At 44.1% G+C, this 22,582-nt stretch overlaps 1 protein-coding gene across 1 annotated transcript in view; it reads left to right on the top strand.

Moving 5' to 3' along the window:
- Window positions 1–4,062: 4,062 nt before the first annotated feature.
- The window catches only part of LOC128474908 (alpha-2Db adrenergic receptor-like), a 28,297-nt gene continuing 9,777 nt past the window's right edge, over window positions 4,063–22,582 (top strand). Inside the window, exon 1 of the mRNA XM_053457371.1 lies at window positions 4,063–4,219. Coding sequence (XP_053313346.1) covers window positions 4,210–4,219 — 10 coding nt within the window. The 5' untranslated portion in view covers window positions 4,063–4,209. The remainder of the gene's footprint in view (window positions 4,220–22,582) is intronic.

The raw sequence follows: 22,582 nt of genomic DNA, 5'->3' as shown, positions 1-22,582 counted from the left end.
TACTTTTTTGTCACTCACCCTCATTCATCATGCGCTTTCACACCCACTCTCTCTCACATTCTCATTCACTTTCTCTCACGCGTTCGATGAATGTCTCCCTACCTTCTCTGCCGACCATGCCCATGTCTCCTTGCCCTGCTTCTTCCCTAGCATCTTCTTGTTCTTCTGAACTCTGGGGGATAAGTTCTTCAGTTTTTCAAATATTGGTGAAGTTCAGTCCTGCACCAAGGGGCTAACTGTGCCTGTCATCTGCCAGTGCCTGCCCACGCCACATATATTTTTTTTTATTTTTTTTTAAATATTGTGGAAATTTAGTCCTGAACCAAGTGTGTTTGTCTGCCAGTGCCTGCCCAGGCCAAGTGCCTACTGCTGCTCCTTCTTTATTCTGGGGATCCTAACTGGCAAAAATCAAGATGGCGGATGCAACTGTCTGAAAGAGAAAGATTGATATCACGGAAGCACACCCTCAGAAAACAGATAGGTGTTTCACGGTCATATGTCAGGGGGCATGGCCCATTGTGGGTTGTCTTGGGGGGCAACGGGCTACCTCATAAAGTACTTGGAAGGCCAAATAAAGTTCCTATGGAGACACCATAGTAACCGATTGGCAGATGATCTTCCTCAGGTGAGAGATTACTACCGTGATGCTATATATATAAAGCTCCTCCTCCTCTCATACCTTGCTTAGTTATAGATTAAGCTACACTTCAGTGTGACCTGTGCTCCTAAAGTTCCTGTGCCCTGATTTCTACCTTTGCTGCCATCCCTGACCTCTGCTTTCAGTTTTGACCACATCTTCAGCTTTGCCCTTTTGTACTTCACTTTTGGATTTTTTTGCCTATGTGTATCTATTCACCGTATTCTTTTCAACTGTTCTGGGACGGCATCCCTGATTGTACATGGATGTGTGGCTATACTTCCTGATGGTATACGTTTTGCCTGATGGGACGTACACTCTAATCCTTCTCTATGGTAGATTTCCCCCAAAACAGACATAGAGAGAGTAACATGTCACAGTGGAGGTCTTATGGAAGTGAACACTAATGCCACAATGTGAGGGAGTTCTACTAATCACAGTCACTTGATACCAAAAAAGGTGTACAACCCAAAAGACACCTATAGAGTCCAATCAAACAAAGGTTTATCGTTATCTAAATGGAATGATAGCTATCTAAAATATGTATTGAGAAGGTGCTGGACTATGTACACATTTTGTTAATATCAATATTTAATCTTTTTTGTTTATCTTTTATTATTTTTTTTATTGATATATAATGTACTTTAGGTTTATTACATTTGATTTTTTGACTAGTCACCTTGTGGTCTTCCTGATACATATTTTATATACCTACTTTTTCCAGTTTTCCTTCTACAATTGCATCATTTTACACTTTACTATGTTGAAATGCATCTGCCATTTTACCACCCAGTCTTAGGTTTTGTCTTAATCCTTTAGCCGAGGGATGGCATTTGTTTCTTATTTAGTTATCTTAATTTTTTTTTTTTTGCCATATGCAAATAGTAAGATGTTGCTTTCAGTGCCTTGTTCCAGATCATTGATAAATACATTTAAAAAATGAAACCAAGGACAGACCCTTTGGGTTCTTAACTGGAGAATGTTCTATTAACCGTTTCAACCAATTCTGTATTGAAGTGTAAATTCTCCTAGCCCAAATCTCCTTTAAATTTAGATGTTTCTCAAATGGTCCCATCTTGGCCTTCACTGAGCACAGGTAGAGATCAACATTAGCTGAACAGATCAGGACTTTTACTGCTTCCACGACAGAAGCAATATCCTTAAATATGAAAAATGCAAAAAAAAACCACAAATTGATATGAGATATTGATTTTTAGAATGTCAGAGTTAATGCCGAGATTATGCCAAATATCTAATCGTAATCACATCTCTGGCTATGTGATTCAATTAGATTTCAATCATATCATTCCATTTATTAAATTACTCTAAAATGACACTTTAGGTTCTATCATTGACAAAATGAGTCATTCTGAGAAATACCTACGTGTCCGTGAACGAAGGCTGAGAATTCTTTATACCGGCATGAAAACCCCGTGCCTTGCTTATTTCATGCTGTCATAAAGAGCCAGTCAATGAGTATTTGGAGAATGGAATTATACATATGTCTGGCTCTTCTTGGTTATCTCCTTATTATTTTCCTGAAAAAAAAAAGACATTATATAAAAATCTATATTTACCGTTCCCAGTTGTTCTTCAAAGTTAAAAGATTGATGGATGCTGGTTTTTGACCAGTTAAGTTCATAAGAAAAGATCTTTGATGAAAAATGTGGGGTTTTTTTTAGCTATTTTACCTTGAATGTCATGGTATTGCCAGTGGACTAGCCCCCAGATACAAGAACGCACTGTGAAATAGTGACTTTGTAATAAAGATAGAAACAAAGAAGCATGGAATATGATAGCAAATAAGAACCAGTTGGCCGATCTAGTCTGTCTTCTTGCTGTAAAAACCTCAAATATGATTGGGTGCTTGCTCTCTTCTAATGCCTTTCTCATGTATACTTAAATCCCTCACTGTATTACCGTATATATATATATATATATATATTATTTATTCCCATGGAGTGTTTCTAACAGCCTTGTCATCCTGTGGGGGAGCTAATGGGCAAAACCCATTTATAAATAAAGCCTACTTTCTAAATGTCATAGGACCATTCCATTAATGTTAGCGTTATGTGCTGCGCATGCATGAGCAATGGAACATAATAGCAATCTAATGGCATTGTAAGAGCCATTTATACCAAAGATACATGAACTCCAATTTACATAATTACTGAGATTTTGCTGTGTAGCTCATGAAATACACCTGCGACATCTTTAATTCTATGGTTTTTGAAATCTCTTTTTTTTTTGTGTCCCGGCCTTTTATTTAGTACATTATAGGCAATCTTTATACTTTAAAAAATAAAAAATATACAGTAAAGCTGGTATATTGCTGTACAATGCAGTATTGCACAATGGGTGAATATGACATAACAAGAAGTGCACAATTGGAATTTACTAGACAAAAGGTAAGGAGTGCCTGCCTCAAAGGAGCTTACAATCTAGAAGATGTTGCTAACCAACCATGTTATTAACCATCCGCATTAGAAGAGCAAATTGAATCACTATCAGCAAGAATGGGTAAGCCAACTATTACACAAAATTAGAATATGCGTGGTTGAGTAATAATAACTGATCCTGCTATAAACATCTGTCTACTTTTGCTGCTTCATTATCCAACTAAGGGTAACACTGCCAAGACAATTAGGACAATGATGTCATTCAGGCTCCCACAGTGACATCAGCGATCTAATTCCATTGGCTCAGGCAGGTGACAATAACAATTTAAAAGCCACAGGTGATGAGTTCATTTCATTAAGATGCATATAACCTTTTTTATTCTGGTATAACATGCAGCATTCCTTCGCTTCCCCTGTTTAAACTGAATCCATGCTGTTGTCAGATTCCATCAATGAAAAGGAAAAAAACTAAACATTTTTTTAAAAGTGTGCAGTACACAATATATTTATACATGCATTTTACACGTTTACATTGCTCTTATGAAAGTAAGCACTGCATAAAAAAATAACACACAAACACACTCCTTTATTGTATTTCTTTTAGTATGGCTTTATCTGTAGCTGGTATAACTCTCCCTATAACTACAATATGAGCCTCATGCCCTCTAGTGGCGATCACCGGTACCACAGGTCTACAACCTTCTCAGTGTCTCAGGATCATTTCTCTTTTTTTCTCCCTATCACATCTGAGCTCCCCACTGTTCACCTCTTTCCTCCTCTGTTCAGCTGTCACCCAGCAATGCTACCTTGGAATATTGTTTTTTCCCCCTGTATACTTGCCTGCCTCACTGTTTTTTCGCACCCTTCTTTTGAAGAAGCCTCCTGGATGATGCCCAGCATCTTCTAAATCATTCCACACCTCCTGCAAACTCACCTCCCTGGATCATCCTTCCCAACTTTCCTTAGCAGGTGATTGAAATTCTGCTCCTTGTGCCTCCATCTGAGTGTATTGTTATCAATGGACAGTGTGATGTCAGCACTGAGGTCTGCTCTCCATCACCAGGCATAACATCAGCTTTGAACCCAGCTGGCACTGGCATGAAGATGTGGCTTTACTCTCTAACAATGTTCCTGGGTTACCTACAAGCAATTCCTTAAAAAGCCCAGGCTGGAATGGCTTCAGGTAATGTGTTTTTTTTGTGCATTCACTTTATGAAATGTAATATATAGGATTTGTGTGATATTCTGATTTTTGGCAAGTTATGAAACATCTGTAGCATTAGGAAAAAAAACCTAGACCCTTGTAAACTTATATGTGTTTTTTGTAGGTGGGTATATGTAACCTTTTGACATGTTCAGTGCATTGCTTTGCTTCTACATACTGACATGTATGATGTATTTTTGCTGAATTGAATAAGATTCCTTTATTTTCATTCAAGAATATATACAATTTAATACCAAAGCAATCGTGCTATTAGTGTATTACATTGTGGCAGTTTTTTTTATTGCTTTATTGAGTGGTTGGTCTGTTTTATGTTTATTTATATTTATATATAATGCAATATTATAAGACTTTGGAAATTAAACCATCCATTTAGGAAATATCATGCTGATAACTGGACTGCAGATGATATTTTTCCTCCTTATTAATTACTTTATATATTATATCATATGCCTTATATTAGTTCTTTAATCATGTCTAGTCCATTTGCAGCTTCTATATGTTTTCTGTAATGTGATTTTTATTTGAAATCTTATTAACCCCTTAATGACAAAGCCCGTACATGTACGGGCTCAAAATGCATTGTTTTCAATGGGTTAAGTTGGTTGTAACTTAAATATTGGAAAGGATGATGGTTGGAAGGTATTACCAATTCCCAACCTAAACCAATAATGGTTAGCAGTCAAGGTCATTATTCGAGTTCCAATGGGCACCAATATAAACTTCCATTTTTATAACACACCTGGAAATAAAGATTGCTCCATTTGTTCATTTAAAATATTGTTCATCAAAGCTTGTCCATCAAATTGAATTGTATAAAAAATAAAAGTTAAAATTACTTTGATATGAAACAACTTGTGAATTTATATATGTGCTTACCTGGTATGGGACAAATATTTACCCAGGTAGTTTCTATATCTGATGTGTTTTACAGCAATAGGCAGCAAATGTAAGCAAAATTGCTTTCCCAAGTCCATTGAATAATGAAAAGGAATTTGCGTTGGACATATAATTGTTAATATCAAAAGTCTTGCTTGCAGCCATGCCCTTCCAGTTCATCCTGGTGTAAAGTTACTGGGGGGTAAAGGATAATAGAGTGATGATACGAGGGGAGGGCAGCCTGGAGAAAGACCAAGAGAAGATTGAGAAAATAAATGGAGTGAGAAGTGGTAGGGGAATTTTAATGATGGGGAACATTGATTTCAAGAAGAGCTCGGTTTGCATTTTTCAAGTTGAGCCTACATGTACTGCTGTGCGAGTGCAGAGAGCATACTCGAGTATGCTGCCTGGTTGAGTAGAAGCAGCCATGGGAGGAGGAGAACTGCAATCAAATATGAACATATGCTTTGATTTTCATACTGTAAAATGCAAAAAAATCACTTTGTAGCTAGAACACCCATTTAATGTCTTTCTGATCATATGTGTTGGGTCTGGGGTACTAATAAATATGAACCCCTTAAGTGTAGATGCAACCCATTAAAGTTTAGGTGTAGAATTCCAGACATGTAAATTGATCCAAAAAATGTTGCATTTCAATGTCCTTTTCAATTTTGGGGGCTTCTGATAATTAAACAGTAAGTTATCACCTGGGTCTCAGAGGAAGCTCTCGTGGAATAACTCAACTAGGGGTCATGTTGGAATGCCGAGTCTCTGGGCGAGACCAGGAGATTTCCCAGGTATGCCCATTGGGCCCATCGTGCCACTTATTTATCGACTGATTGGGGGAGATCAGAGATAGTAACGGTCCCAAATACACTATGTATCACTGTGCATGGTATTTAGTGTGCACAGCCTTCATGGCGACCTTACACAGTCCGCACATGCATCGGGTTGCAGGAGGTATTTAAAATGGATCTGTCAAGTTTCCCAAACATGAGATTTTTCTTTTCGGTAAATGAAATAAAATCCGCTTTGGGTCAGATACAAACATACGCTTCAAGTAAACAGTGAACATGATGAATTTTACCTGGGCTGGCGATAGAAATGGAAGACAAACAGTATTTAACCACCTGAGCTCCAATTCTGCTTCCCATCTGCAGATACGTATCTCTGGTACTAGAAGTTGCCATGGACTACAACTCTCACCACTGTCAGAATTGTATAGGTGTTTTCCATTATGCCGCGTGGAATATCCAGACCAGAAGGTGCCATATGTAAACTTTCTTGCCCATATTTTAATCCAAAGCACAAATGGATTACAGCTTTTAAGATTCTTCTGAATCTAAAAATCACCCCAAAAGGGTATGCTGTAGATGGGTCACAAGTTAAGACCTACTGAAGATGGCAAGATGTGAATGAATGTGGAATGTTTGCTAATGCCCTGCTCATTTATTTCAAGGACCGCAGAACCTTGCTTACACACCAAGTGCACTAACCCCTTGCAAGCAGGGGTAGGTAGAGTATCCAGACACCAATGTCAAGGCTTGCAGAAGTCATTGTTGCTTTTGGGCCGCTGAGTCAAATGTCCTTCACAAACACTGTTGCTGACTACCTCTGCTTGGAAATGGCAGCGCAAGTAACGGACATTCGACTTAGCAGATCTGCCGTGATGGAGACAAATGGCTAATTGTATCCAATTATTATACATGATTACATGTTCTATAGCTGCGAACGGAGGTTTGGAGCACTTCAATTGTGGAATCAAATCTCTTTTGGCTAGGTTGTTCTTTTAAAAAGGGAGAATTTCTTGGAATATGTCATGGTCTTTTCCTCCCTTTTTCTAACTATAACCCCCAAAATGACCAGTCTCTAGTATGTCGTATTGGAAAACCCACACGTGACCAAACACATCTTTTAACAACCCCATATTTTTGGTTATATGGTCACGTCTCTTCTGAATAAGTGACAATGACCCGCTGGTCACATTCAATGCTGTAGATAAGCGTCTATCTAAATTGTTATTTTGGTTTCTGGATTCTCGGGGAAAGATTATTTTATTTCTTGTAAAAGTTTCTCTTGGATCTTTGAAAAGAAAGCATTTTGGAAGAAAAAAAGAATATTGATAATAGTTATATTGTTCTGGAAGATCATCCTGTCAATAACAGGTACTTCATAACTACACTTCGTTCTTTTATTCTTCTCAGGTAATTTCCCTCTGAATTCGAAACAGACAGCCATTACATTTAGCCATCTATAAGGATTTTTTTTTAAAACTCAACTTCCCCGATTCATGATTGCTTTTTTTTGCTGCTGCTGCTTATTTTAGTTGTTAAAACTTTAAAAGTAGTTAAAGGATATAGTTATATATAAAAAGAAAAGGAAGTGGGGTTATTCTAGTGCTACATTTGTAGTTTTGGAAGAAATAATAAAAACTAATGGGCAGTATATATATATATATATATATATATAGATATATATATATGTATATTTACATATATACTTGGACCAAAGCTGGCCCTTACATAGGTCCCAGTGGGTCCAAAGAGGCCTGGCTCGCAATCTCCATTGCAGTTCCCTCCAAAAACGTTAGATGGGGTTGAGGTCAGGGCTCTGTGTAGGCCACTCGAGTTCTTCCACAAAGAACTCATTGGATCATATCTTTACGGACCTTGCTTTGTATGCTGGGGCGCAACCATGCTGGAACAGGAAAGACCCCTCCCCAAACTGTTCCCACAAAGCTGAAAACAATTATCTAAAATAGTTTTGACCTCACCTGGTGGAGACTAGTAGCACACTAATTCACTGTAGTACTTTTTATTTAAGTACATTCCATCCTGTCCTCTTATTTATATAATAGCTATAAAAATTATTCCAAATATATGATAATTTATGTATATGAAGTGAATATGAGGAATGACTTGGTCATGGAGGACAACAATAATTATAGAATCAACTAGTCAAGTATTTAGCTCTAAATTCTTACCAATGAATCCTCTAACAAAACAAATTGCTAAAGACAGTTTTTCCCGAGATGAGAAGACATCATTTGACAAATCTTAAATCTCCCCCATTCAAGAGCTACATTTGTAGTCAACGTGCTTTGCTAGCTGCTGCCCTCAGTGAGCACATTTCTATTATTTTCTGATTTTAACCGTTCAAGTTTAAGAAAATCAGTGAAGCTCAGACAAAATCCATTATTCATTTTTGTAGCAACTGAAAGAAATGTCTATAGTTTAAAATTCTCCCCTAAACCTACATTGTTAATATTTATGGGGTTGCCTGCTTAAAGGGGAACCTGCAATGTGTAAAAAAAACACTACCTATCAATACATCATTTTCGTTATATTTTTTATTTATAATACATTTCATTTAAACTGATGTTTTCCAGCGCCTATATCTGTAGGCATTAATCTGGATATTTTAGCAGTACTGTGCACCTCTCTGGCACCGCCTATCCGGAGCCCCCCTTGCCCGATGTGGGTAGGAGGTTCCGCTGACGTTGGTGGGAGGTGCTGCTGACATTGCGGGAAGTGGGCGGGGAATGGGGCGTGCCACAATGCTGGTACCGCAATCCAGAATCCAGGGAGTTCCCAGGTTGGACTGAGCACCACTAACATTTGCAAAAAAAACATAAGAAGAAAATGTCCAAAAAGCAAATGCCCAGTGGGCAGTTTAAGTCCGTATTTATCTTTACTGCCAGATCCTGCATTGACAGTGTAAGAATTAGACTTGTGCATTCGTCTTCGGGCGAACATGAAAACGAGCACGAAGAGGCCGTTTTTTTGTTCGTTCCGAAGGAACGTAGAACAGAATACAGTGCCGGCAAACCGTAGGCGAAGACGAAGACTCACAATCACGAAGAATCGAAGATTCTTCGTGATCGTCTTCGTTTTTGCCGCGCAACCGCCAAAATTTCAAACAGGAGTGAGCTGATCCTCGTCTGTCCAATCAGCTCACTCTTGTGACGTAACGCTAAGGGTCTCGTCCAATGCCTGTGCTGCTGTTTTTTGAATTCTGAAGGCGCCTTTATAAGACCAGAGCTTGCCTGAGAGATCCATTCATTTTTCGCTGTGACTGCTTTGGCAACACTGCTGTGCTGCATCCGAGCGTTACAGAGAGAGATTGTTCTGTTCTGTGTGAGACTGGTAAGCCTTTCTCACAGTGTACTTCATCCTCACTTCAGTGCTACTTAATATAATTAATTTAATAATAATAATTTGATTAATTTAATTTTTTTAAAATTAATTTGTCATCAACTTTAGTGTAAGTGCTGTTGAGTTGACAGTGCACCCAGTGCCTCAGTGGCACTGGGGTGCCCTTGCCCTGGGCTGGCACTAGTGCCTATTGCCTGTCCTGCTTAAATAAATTAAATAGAATTTATAAATTACAATTTAATAGAATCTATAATTTAATAGTTCATTATAATATATATATATATATATTTGTCAGTCATATATATATATATACTATAGTATACTAGTGTAGAGTGTACTGTAGACATTCATCTACTAGTGTCTAATTTAAAATCAGTAATATTAATTAATATAATTAATAATTGAATTCATTATAAAATATATATATTTGTCAGTTATAGTTAGTAATAGTATACTAGTGTAGAGTGTACTGTAGACATTCAGAACATCTACTAGTGTCTAATCTAAAATCAGTAATATCAATAATTCTCTAATTCTTTCTTATCTTAATAGTTAATTAAATTAGCTATAAATAAAAGTAATAATATTAATTAATTACTACTAGCGTATAGTTCAGCTAATCTTATTAGTACTGGTGCTGCAGCTCTATAGTTTGTGCTTTGTTTTAGCAACAGTAAGAGACCAAGTCAATTTTTCTTAATTAATCTTTCATTTTATTTCATTTGTTTTGCTCACCTCAGTCCATCAGTGAAGTGAACTTGTTGGGCTAGTGAGTGCAGCCGCATAAGTGCTGTGTTTTTTTTTGATCAGCAAGCAGTGACGTTAACTGTTTTGCAAAGATTTTCTCATTTATTTTACATTTTATTTCAATTTTATTAAAAGTACCCTTAGTGTTTTGCTCACCTCAGTCCATCAGTGAAGTGAACTTGTTGGGCTAGTGAGTGCAGCAAGCAGTGAAGATAACTGTTTTGCTGTGACATTTTATTTTATTTCTAATTCTTTTCAAGAAAAATTGACTGTGACGAGCTGTACTAAGCAAAGCTTCAAGCTACTAGCTGTAGTACTAAAATAATTCTAATCTTCTTTAATCTTAATCTATAATATATTATAAATAATAATATTCTAATTCATAATCTATAATATAAGTAATTCTAATTCTAAATTCTAATTCATAATCTATATTCTTCTATCTATAATACATAATATATAAGTAAATTAGTTCTAATCTATTAATATTATATAACTTAATATTAATTAATAAATCATATACTGAATCTGATTTAACCTCACTTTAGCTTAGTGGGTTTGAGAGCGTCTGCCTAGAGGTAGACTTATAGTAAGGAAATATAGCTTTAGGCTAGCATAGTAGTAGGCTAAGCTCTTAGGCCCGTGTAAATTCAAATTAAAAATAAAATACTGCTAGTTATTAAATAGTTAATCTTGAGTTAATAATTTAAATAACTTTAGGATTTTGGCAGATTGCACACAGCACAGTGCAGTAGTGCATAGTTTTACTTTTTAAGCAGTAGCACTGAAGAGAACTTCCTCTAATTTTTTTGTCTTTAATTCGTTTTTCCTTTTTTTTATTTTTATTTTTTTATTTTTTTTTTATAGTTTTTTAAACACTACACTACACTACACTACACTACACTACACACACAACACAAAATTTGAAATGGATCCTCCTTTTGGGACTAAGGAGGGACAAGCTCCATCTACCACCACCACCACCAGCACCACCACCAGCACCACCACCAGTTCTAAGATGCAGCCTTTGCGTCAGTCTAGTCGGCCAAGTAGGCCAAGCTCTCGCTTATCATTTGGGGAAGCATTGCTTGAAGGATCATCAAGTAAAGGAAAGGCACCAAAAGCAGGCAGTAGTAGTGCGGCTAGGCCCACAAGCTCTATGGTTTTTTACGGAAAGCCTAAAGCACCAGAAGCACGTTCAAAGTTAAAGGGTAGCACAAGTAGTACCAGCCCAGTGACTAAAAAGAAGTGCCTTTTGCCCCAAGCAGCATCTTCCCCATCCACCAGCAGCATGCAAGGTACCAAGCAGAGCCAAATTAGCAGCAAGACTCAGAGGGGTCCCAAACCAAAGCGATCTCATTCCTTTGTAGGGAAAACCACCACCACCACCCCCACCTCTACCGCCTCTACCACCACTAGTGCTGCGCCTACTGTTCCCACTGGTACCGCCACGCCATGTCCTCCTAGTACCTCTAGCAAGCCACCAAGTCCTTACAAAATTTTTGTAAAGACAGTTAGAGAGAGGGCTACACATAGTGGAACTCCACCTAGCGAGGTAGCAGAGGAGCCTGAGACTGAGAGGCCAAGTGCAGAGTCTATTCTTCCTGCTCGCACTACTACTAGTCACGAGTCTCACGACGATATCAGTCTTAGCTCCAGCCTAGCAGGAATTCCATTCGATCTGGCTAATGAAGAGCTAGACTATGAGCCAGAGGAAGTAGAGGAGATGAGTGGTCAGGAATCAGATTCCTCAGGGAGCAGTGTCCAAATGACTAGTGCACAATTTTCCCCTGAGCCTCCACCTTCTCCGCTACGATCATCACCATCACCACCACCAGCAGCAGCAGCAAAACCTAGCAAATCTAAAGCAATTAGCAGTCCCACTATGGCCAGTACTGTTACCACCAGTCCCACCACCACTAGTTCTGCCTCTGTTCATCCACCCCGAGCAGTAAGAGCAGCACCCAAGGCACACTCCAAGGCTATGCGCGCCCCAATTTGGGAGCACTTTGAAAATGTTGAAGAAGGGCGCTATGGAAAGTGCAAACATTGTGGGAAGCTAATAAGCAGAGGGAAAGTGTCTGGCCATTTTACCAGTGCTAGCATGAAGCATCACCTCAGCACTCAACACAACGCTGTGCTATTGGGGAAAGATGCAGAGGTAAAACTTAGTGCAGGCAGCATAGCTGGTGGCCGTGGAAAAACCCCAACAGCTTCTTCTTCTGAGCCAATAGCAGCAGCAGCAGCAGCAGCAGCAACTAGTGCTGGCAGCCAGAGACCAAGGCAGGTTGGAGCACTGCATGCCCAGCCCACCCTGGAAGAATTTGGGGCATTCCACTCCAAGAGAACGATGCCCAAACAGCAGGCCAATAAAGTAACGCGACTTATTGGTCAGTTCATTGCTGTTGGAGGGGCATCCTTCTCCATGATTGAAGGGGAGCCTTTCAAACAATTGATGGCGGCTGTGGCTCCACAATACACAGTTCCGTCACGTTCCACTTTCAGCAGGAACATTGTCCCCTCGCTGTATCGGTCCTGTGTTGCAGCAGTGAAAGAGGAGCTTTCCAAGGCTGCTGGTCAGTGTGTTCATTTCACTACAGATTTGTGGAGTGCACCTAGCGCCCAGCATGCCTTTCTTTCTTTGACAGCACACTGGTGGCAGCCCGGTGTGTCTAAGGAAGTTGCTGCAGCAGGCTACCGATCATTCCTTCTCCATGCAGAAGTGATGGATGAAAAGCACACTTCCCAAAATATTCTGCATGCGATTAGGAAAATGTTTAGCCTTTGGGTGGGAGCAGAGGCGGGCACCAATGTTGAAGTTGGTTTTGTGGTAACTGACGGAGGTGCCAATATGGTGAAAGCGCTGCGAGATGGTCATATTGTTGGTGTGCGCTGTGCAGCCCACATCATCCATCTTGTAGTGAAGGCAGCAATGTCAGAAGGAACTAATGTGGCAGCAGTAGTTCTGTCCCGCTGCAGAAAGATCGCTGGGCACTTTCACCATAGTGTTAAGGCTAGCCAACTTTTGAGGGAAGAGCAAGAGAGGTCAGGTCTTCCCGTACACTGCCTACGTCAGGATGTCAGTACACGGTGGAACTCCACGTTAGACATGCTAGAGAGGATTTTGGAGCAGCAGAGGGCAATCCATAATCTTGCCTCAGAGCACAATATAGGGATTACCTCTCCATTGAATAGGGAGGATTGGACAGTGATCGCCCAGCTAGTGGCAGTCCTTAAACCATTCAGGGATGCCACAGAAAATTTAAGCTCAAACACTGCCAGTCTGGCCCAGGTAATCCCAGTGTTCTCCCATCTAGGCAGCAAGATGGATGTGTTCCTTGGAAACCGTGAGGCTGTTCAAGGTGGCACTCTACATCCTGACGTAGCAGCCATAGTCAGGAAGCTGAAGGATCTGCTAAAAGTACACCTTCGCAAGCGAATGGAAGAGAGTCCCGAAATGATGCTAGCGTGCCTTTGTGATCCAAGAATTAAGGGAAAGCTAGCTTTGAAATTCAATGTTCTCAGTAGCTACCGGGAGCAATTGGTCAACAAGGTGCGTGACTGGCAGCGTAAAATGGGAATGCTGTCCGAGGAGGGTGAGGTGCAGGAGGAGGAAGAGATGATGTGGTCTGCTACCCCTAGCAGCAGCATCAGCAGCAGTGCCACAAGCAGCACAACACAGCTGAGTGGAGCAGCTGCGTTTTGGGAAGAGGCACTTGGCAGTATAGTTGGACCATCTGACAGAGCTAGCAGCAGAAAGGAGAGTAGTGCTGCTGAAATGGTCAAACTTTACCTCTGTGAAGTTCCTTCTGCTCCTAATGTTGATCCTCTTAGCTACTGGGATGAAAAGAAGAGTGTGTGGCCTGCACTCTCATGGGTTGCGCAGCAGCTTCTATCATGTCCGCCAACCACTGTTCAAAGTGAGCGCGTGTTTTCTATGACTGGAAACATACTGAGTCCACAGCGCTCACGCATGGCACCTCATCTGATGGAGCAGATTGCCTTTCTTAAATTCAATCTGCCCAAATTGGGTTACCCAGCTCTTAGCTTGGAAAGTTAAATTTTTTCTCTCTAATGTTTAAGGTAGTTTCTCCCCCTGGTTGCACTTGCTGCGGTGTGGCAATGCCTGCTACCTCCGCTGGTGTAGCCAATTTACGCTAGGGCCTAGTGTCTGAGCTCTGTAAGTCCGCTCCCAAACGCCTAGGACTGACAGTCTTTGGATGCTTTGCCCTGGGGTGAAACAGGTGAGTGGGTCGTCAATTGCCCACTCATTCACCTTTTTCCGTTTCCAACGCTGCTGCTGGTGGTGGTGCCAGTATCTTTTGCCAGTTCGCTTCCTGGCTGAAATCATGCCTCAGATGTCCCTAATGGAAAGGGTAGTTTCTCCCCCCTGGTTGCACTTGCTGCGGTGTGGCAACGCCTGCTACCTCCGCCGGTGTAGCTAGCTTATGCTAGGGCCTTGTGTCTGAGTTCTGTAGGTCTGCTCCCAAACGCCAAGGACTGACAGTGCTTGGATGCTTTGCCCTGGGGTGAAACAGGTGAGCGGGTCGTCAATTGCCCACTCATTCGCCTTTCCCAATTCTGCTGCTGCTGGTGGTGGTGCCAGTGTCTCTCTTCAATGCCAGTTCGCTTCCTGGCTAGTGTCATGCCTCGAATGTCCCTGATGGTAAGGGTAGTTTCTCCCCCCTGGTTGCACTTGCTGCGGTGTGGCAACGCCTGCTACCTCCGCCAATGTAGCCAGCTTACGCTAGGGCCTTGTGTCTGAGCTCTGGAAGTCCGCTCCCAAACGCCAAGGACTGACAGTGTTTGGATGCTTTGCCCTGGGGTGAAACAGGTGAGCGGGTCGTCAATTGCCCACTCATTTGCCTTTTCCAATGCTGCTGCTGCTGCTGCTGCTGCTGCTGGTGGTGCCAGCATCTCTTCTCTGCCAGTTCGCTTCCTGGCTAGTGTCATGCCTTAATTGTCCCTTATGGTAAGGGCAGTTTCTCCCCCCTGGTTGCACTTGCTGCGGTGTGGCAACGCCTGCTACCTCCGCCAATGTAGCCAGCTTACGCTAGGGCCTTGTGTCTGAGCTCTGGAAGTCCGCTCCCAAACGCCAAGGACTGACAGTGTTTGGATGCTTTGCCCTGGGGTGAAACAGGTGAGCGGGTCGTCAATTGCCCACTCATTTGCCTTTTCCAATGCTGCTGCTGCTGCTGCTGCTGCTGGTGGTGCCAGCATCTCTTCTCTGCCAGTTCGCTTCCTGGCTAGTGTCATGCCTTAATTGTCCCTTATGGTAAGGGCAGTTTCTCCCCCCTGGTTGCACTTGCTGCGGTGTGGCAACGCCTGCTACCTCCGCCAATGTAGCCAGCTTACGCTAGGGCCTTGTGTCTGAGCTCTGGAAGTCCGCTCCCAAACGCCAAGGACTGACAGTGTTTGGATGCTTTGCCCTGGGGTGAAACAGGTGAGCGGGTCGTCAATTGCCCACTCATTTGCCTTTTCCAATGCTGCTGCTGCTGCTGCTGCTGCTGCTGGTGGTGCCAGCATCTCTTCTCTGCCAGTTCGCTTCCTGGCTAGTGTCATGCCTTAATTGTCCCTTATGGTAAGGGCAGTTTCTCCCCCCTGGTTGCACTTGCTGCGGTGTGGCAACGCCTGCTACCTCCGCCAATGTAGCCAGCTTACGCTAGGGCCTTGTGTCTGAGCTCTGGAAGTCCGCTCCCAAACGCCAAGGACTGACAGTGTTTGGATGCTTTGCCCTGGGGTGAAACAGGTGAGTGGGTCGCCAATTGCCCACTCATTCGCCTTTTCAATGCTGCTGCTGGTGGTGGTGCCAGCATCTCTTCTCTGCCAGTTCGCTTCCTGGCTAGAGTCATGCCCAAAATGTCCCTAATTGTAAGGGCAGTTTCTCCCCCCTGGCTGCCTCTGTCTGCGGTGTGGCAACGCCTGCTACCTCCGCCGGAGTGGCCAGCTTACGCTAGGGCCTTGTGTCTGAGCTCTGGAAGTCTGCTGCCAAACGTCTAAGACTGACAGTGTTTGGGTGCTTTGCCCTGGGGTGAAACAGGTGAGTGGGTCGCCAATTGCCCACTCATTCGCCTTTCCCATTTTTCAATGCTGCTGCTGGTGGTGGTGGTGGTGCCAGCATCTCTTCTCTGCCAGTTCGCTTCCTGGCTAGAGTCATGCCCAAAATGTCCCTAGTGGTAAGGGCAGTTTCTCCCCTCTGGCTGCGTCTGTTTGCGGTGTGGCAACGCCTGCTACCTCCGCCGGAGTGGCCAGCTTACGCTAGGGCCTTGTGTCTGAGCTCTGGAAGTCTGCTGCCAAACGTCTAAGACTGACAGTGTTTGGGTGCTTTGCCCTGGGGTGAAACAGGTGAGTGGGTCGCCAATTGCCCACTCATTCGCCTTTTCAATGCTGCTGCTGGTGGTGGTGCCAGCATCTCTTCTCTGCCAGTTCGCTTCCTGGCTAGAGTCATGCCCAAAATGTCCCTAATTGTAAGGGCAGTTTCTCCCCCCTGGCTGCCTCTGTCTGCGGTGTGGCAACGCCTGCTACCTCCGCCGGAGTGGCCAGCTTACGCTAGGGCCTTGTGTCTGAGCTCTGGAAGTCTGCTGCCAAACGTCTAAGACTGACAGTGTTTGGGTGCTTTGCCCTGGGGTGAAACAGGTGAGTGGGTCGCCAATTGCCCACTCATTCGCCTTTCCAATTTTTCAATGCTGCTGGTGGTGGTGGTGGTGGTGGTGGTGGTGCCAGCATCTCTTCTCTGCCAGTTCGCTTCCTGGCTAGAGTCATGCCCAAAATGTCCCTAATTGTAAGGGCAGTTTCTCCCCCCTGGCTGCCTCTGTCTGCGGTGTGGCAACGCCTGCTACCTCCGCCGGAGTGGCCAGCTTACGCTAGGGCCTTGTGTCTGAGCTCTGGAAGTCTGCTGCCAAACGTCTAAGACTGACAGTGTTTGGGTGCTTTGCCCTGGGGTGAAACAGGTGAGTGGGTCGCCAATTGCCCACTCATTCGCCTTTCCAATTTTTCAATGCTGCTGGTGGTGGTGGTGGTGGTGGTGGTGGTGGTGGTGGTGCCAGCATCTCTTCTCTGCCAGTTCGCTTCCTGGCTAGAGTCATGCCCAAAATGTCCCTAATTGTAAGGGCAGTTTCTCCCCCCTGGCTGCCTCTGTCTGCGGTGTGGCAACGCCTGCTACCTCCGCCGGAGTGGCCAGCTTACGCTAGGGCCTTGTGTCTGAGCTCTGGAAGTCTGCTGCCAAACGTCTAAGACTGACAGTGTTTGGGTGCTTTGCCCTGGGGTGAAACAGGTGAGTGGGTCGCCAATTGCCCACTCATTCGCCTTTCCCAATTCTGCTGCTGCTGCTGCTGCTGGTGGTGCCAGTGTCTCTTCGATGCCAGTTCGCTTCCTGGCTAGTGTCATGAATCAAATGTCCCTAATGGTAAGGGCAGTTTCTCCCCCCTGGCTGCCTCTGTCTGCGGTGTGGCAACGCCTGCTACCTCCGCCGGAGTGGCCAGCTTACGCTAGGGCCTAGTGTCTGAGCTCTGGAAGTCTGCTGCCAAACGTCTAAGACTGACAGTGTTTGGGTGCTTTGCCCTGGGGTGAAACAGGTGAGTGGGTCGCCAATTGCCCACTCATTCGCCTTTCCCAATTCTGCTGCTGCTGCTGCTGCTGGTGGTGCCAGTGTCTCTTCGATGCCAGTTCGCTTCCTGGCTAGTGTCATGAATCAAATGTCCCTAATGGTAAGGGCAGTTTCTCCCCCCTGGCTGCCTCTGTCTGCGGTGTGGCAACGCCTGCTACCTCCGCCGGAGTGGCCAGCTTACGCTAGGGCCTAGTGTCTGAGCTCTGGAAGTCTGCTGCCAAACGTCTAAGACTGACAGTGTTTGGGTGCTTTGCCCTGGGGTGAAACAGGTGAGTGGGTCGCCAATTGCCCACTCATTCGCCTTTCCAATTTTTCAATGCTGCTGGTGGTGGTGGTGGTGGTGGTGGTGGTGCCAGCATCTCTTCTCTGCCAGTTCGCTTCCTGGCTAGAGTCATGCCCAAAATGTCCCTAATTGTAAGGGCAGTTTCTCCCCCCTGGCTGCCTCTGTCTGCGGTGTGGCAACGCCTGCTACCTCCGCCGGAGTGGCCAGCTTACGCTAGGGCCTTGTGTCTGAGCTCTGGAAGTCTGCTGCCAAACGTCTAAGACTGACAGTGTTTGGGTGCTTTGCCCTGGGGTGAAACAGGTGAGTGGGTCGCCAATTGCCCACTCATTCGCCTTTCCCAATTCTGCTGCTGCTGCTGCTGCTGGTGGTGCCAGTGTCTCTTCGATGCCAGTTCGCTTCCTGGCTAGTGTCATGAATCAAATGTCCCTAATGGTAAGGGCAGTTTCTCCCCCCTGGCTGCCTCTGTCTGCGGTGTGGCAACGCCTGCTACCTCCGCCGGAGTGGCCAGCTTACGCTAGGGCCTTGTGTCTGAGCTCTGGAAGTCTGCTGCCAAACGTTTAAGACTGACAGTGTTTGGGTGCTTTGCCCTGGGGTGAAACAGGTGAGTGGGTCGCCAATTGCCCACTCATTCGCCTTTCCCAATTCTGCTGCTGCTGCTGCTGCTGGTGGTGCCAGTGTCTCTTCGATGCCAGTTCGCTTCCTGGCTAGTGTCATGAATCAAATGTCCCTAATGGTAAGGGCAGTTTCTCCCCCCTGGCTGCCTCTGTCTGCGGTGTGGCAACGCCTGCTACCTCCGCCGGAGTGGCCAGCTTACGCTAGGGCCTTGTGTCTGAGCTCTGGAAGTCTGCTGCCAAACGTCTAAGACTGACAGTGTTTGGGTGCTTTGCCCTGGGGTGAAACAGGTGAGTGGGTCGCCAATTGCCCACTCATTCGCCTTTTCAATGCTGCTGCTGGTGGTGGTGCCAGCATCTCTTCTCTGCCAGTTCGCTTCCTGGCTAGAGTCATGCCCAAAATGTCCCTAATGGTAAGGGCAGTTTCTCCCCCCTGGCTGCCTCTGTTTGCGGTGTGGCAACGCCTGCTACCTCCGCCGGAGTGGCCAGCTTACGCTAGGGCCTTGTGTCTGAGCTCTGGAAGTCTGCTGCCAAACGTCTAAGACTGACAGTGTTTGGGTGCTTTGCCCTGGGGTGAAACAGGTGAGCGGGTCGCCAATTGCCCACTCATTTGCCTTTCCCATTTCCTTTTCCATTTCATTATTTTCCTTCTGATACACAACCAACCAAACATAACACACACAATAACACATATAACACATATAACACACAGTGACATCACACATAACACACATACACACACACTTACAATGCACAAAACACAAGGACGTTTTCCTTGTTATTTGCCCTGGCCTTCACTCACTAATAGCATTACATTAACACTATAACTCACACTTCACCCTATAACATTTTTCCATCCACATACCTGCCAACAGACCCAACTTTTTCAGGGACAGTCCTGCTTTTTTCCAGTCCTGTCCCATCTAATTTAGCTAAACTAGGTATGCAAAATGCAAATACACATAGGTAGTTATAGCTTGGTAGGTAACGCTACTATAAACATTTAATAAATATAATCAAGTACTAAATAATAAATCTAACTTTAAAATACATTTAAATAAACCCCTATTTTTTTTTAAAAAAAAAACATTAAAATTAAATTATTATTATTTAGACATAATCCATCTTTAACCAAACCAGTGCACTGCTACTAATCTTAAACATAACCGTACATTAACCCTAAGCTATTTTTTAGTTCTTGTCCAACATTTTTCCATCAGCATACCTGCCAACACACCCAAGATTTTGGTGGACAGTCCTGCTATTTTCCAGTCCTGTCCAATAAGTAAGTTGGGTTGTTGCAAAGTATGCCATTGTAAATAGGTAGCAAATGTTAGGCATGTAAAGTGGTCCAAAATCAATTTAAAAATGTAAAATATTCCCTATTCTTTTATTAAACATCTATGGACAGTACACCTCGGTATGTGTGTGCAACTCTATTGGTCGTTTCGGCAGGGGGCTCGCCTGCCATCAACGAATGAAGTGCATTCTGCAGTTCTGCAATTCACTCGTTGATGCCAGACCAGCCCCCTGCCGAAACGACCAATAGAGCTGCACACACGTACCTTCACGGCAGCTGCTGCTGCTGTGATGTGTTATTAACCCCGTATTAACCCCTGCTAGGCAACCAGGAGGAAAACGAAGATTAAACGAGCACGAAGAATGTCCGCGAATATTCGCCCGAAGAGAAGACAGGAACGGGCGAATATTCGCGGAATACGAAGATTTTTTTTTCCCCGAAGACGAGCACGAAGACGAACACGAAGAGCCCCCTGGTGCCCAAGTCTAGTAAGAATGGTGGACACATGTGAGTCATTCAGTGGCCTCTGTTCTTACGTGTCAGGGCTGCTTCTCTTCCCCAGTTCAGCCCTGGGTTATTTGCTGGGCATGACGGGGACCTCCGTGGATAGAGCAAATCTTGTTACACCTTTTGTGGACGTACCTGTACGCAGAGCCGGCCTTAGGCGTTGTGGCGCCCTGTGCGGACTACTCCTCTGGCGCCCCCCCCACTACCCCCCCTCTCTGCCCCTTCAAACTACCCCCCCTCAAGCTACCCCTCCCCTCTGCCCCTTCAAACTACCCCCCTCTGCCCCTTCAAACTACACCCCCCCATGCCCCTTCAAACTACACCACCCCCTATGCCCCTTCAAACCACACACCCCCCACACACACTTACCTTGTTGCCGGAGTCCTGCGGTGAGAGCGGGAGGCATCCGTCTTCTCGCTCTGCCGCGGTGCCAGCATTTCATGTTGAGCGCCGGAATAGTCCGGCGCTCAACATGAAACGCCGGCACCGCGACGGAGTCACGGAGAGTAAGGGGCGCCGAGCGGTTGCTGAGAACTTCACGAGCAACCGCTCGGCGCCTCTTACCGGGACTTAGATTAAAGCATCGTTTTTTTTTTTTTTTTTTAAACTTTATTTAACATGAATGTTTTAAGTTAAGTCCCGGGCAGGCGCCCCTGCTACCATGGCGCCCTGTGCGGTCGCACACCCCTAAGGCCGGCCCTGCCTGTACGTCATGCATTTTTTACAATAGCAGAAACCTGTAAGCAGAAGCCAGCTTCGCTGGCTTCCTGCTGACTGATTGCATGCAACGACGATTGGTGCAAGCGCTGGTGCACTGTTACATAAGGAATGCCCAATCACACAACTGGGTACCTTCCGGTTTGGCGTCACTGCTGACACCCACTGGAAGGTCACTGGAGGATAGGAGAGACTCAGCAGGGTCTGTCCTGACGCTGCTGGGATCTCCCCTGCTGGCTGATCGCAGCCTATGTTAATCACAGCGTGATCACTGTAGGGGAGATTGTGGGGAGCACAGTGAGAAACGATTTTCTAATCATGATTTTCAAATCGACAGTGCGACTGTGTTGACAGGCTCAATGGGCAGCTGCCCCTTTTGCCCCGTGCCCAGTCACTCATCATTCAGCAATATGAGGATTTGTAGCGTTTTTCTGCACCCCATCCAGAGCCCATGTATACCAGTAAGTTAAAACCATCCATCTGTTATCATAAATATGAATCCCAGTCTTGTTGTCTTTGTTGCCGCGTTATCTTTGACCTTCATTCTCTTTCTTTAATGTCTAGACCATGACCACCTTGTCATTTTTATTGATTCCTTCGCTCCACTTTGCCTTATTCATCTTATCTCTATCTGCGTCCAGATGATCATCCAAATCCCAGGGTTTGATTTATCGACAGGATGTACAACCGATTGATACTGATGGACAGCACCGATCCATTAATTCTCTGCCTTCCCAGTATACCTGTCCGTTTAGGATTATCTTCAATCTATTGTTTAATTACCTGTCCCAATCGTACCCTAACTCAGCACGGATGGTAGCCTCCTGGCTTTATGTTTGTTTCTGAGAATGACACCACTCTTCCTGCCCTGACATGAACTTTTTGACGTTTATACTTTTTTTTGAGATTTTGTTGTCAGAATACTGAATATATATAAGCAAAACTTCTGATAACCCTCAGTTTATAACCAAAATGAATCATACTTGGAATATAATACCTTCTCTTTCATTAAATATCAAAAACAGATTTGTAATGGATTAATAATTCCTGATAAAATTACAGTTTAACCAATGCATTCGATGGTATGTGCTTTAAAAAAAAGAACTGCAGAACGATAGTGATATTTTATTCTGACATTCATGCACCTCAAATTATTCACTAGAAGCACTTTAGAATGGATACATTTCATGTGAGTCATCCACGAAGAAAGCTTATCAGATAATTAGCTTTCCATAAATAAAACCCATTAAGTAAAATTCAAAGATATGAAGAATTCAGAAGGTTAATCACATTATGATCAATTATCATATTAATACCTTGTGGGAAATACATTTTTTAGTTTTTCTATTATTTCCATCGAGAAGGGTTCTGAAATTCACTGAAACTTTTGTGAGCGCAAAGTCGCAATAATGTGTATAGAATCCACATGCAAAATGGACAGTTTGATGTCCCGTAGAGCCTCATCAACTAAGAAGGCGTATTAAAGGGTATTAAGGGAAATAAAACCTTCTCCCTCGCCT

The sequence above is a fragment of the Spea bombifrons genome, chromosome 1 (genome assembly GCF_027358695.1).
Source record: "Spea bombifrons isolate aSpeBom1 chromosome 1, aSpeBom1.2.pri, whole genome shotgun sequence".
Classification (NCBI taxonomy): Eukaryota; Metazoa; Chordata; class Amphibia; order Anura; family Pelobatidae; genus Spea; species Spea bombifrons.
This window is presented reverse-complemented; position numbering and strand designations above follow the sequence as displayed.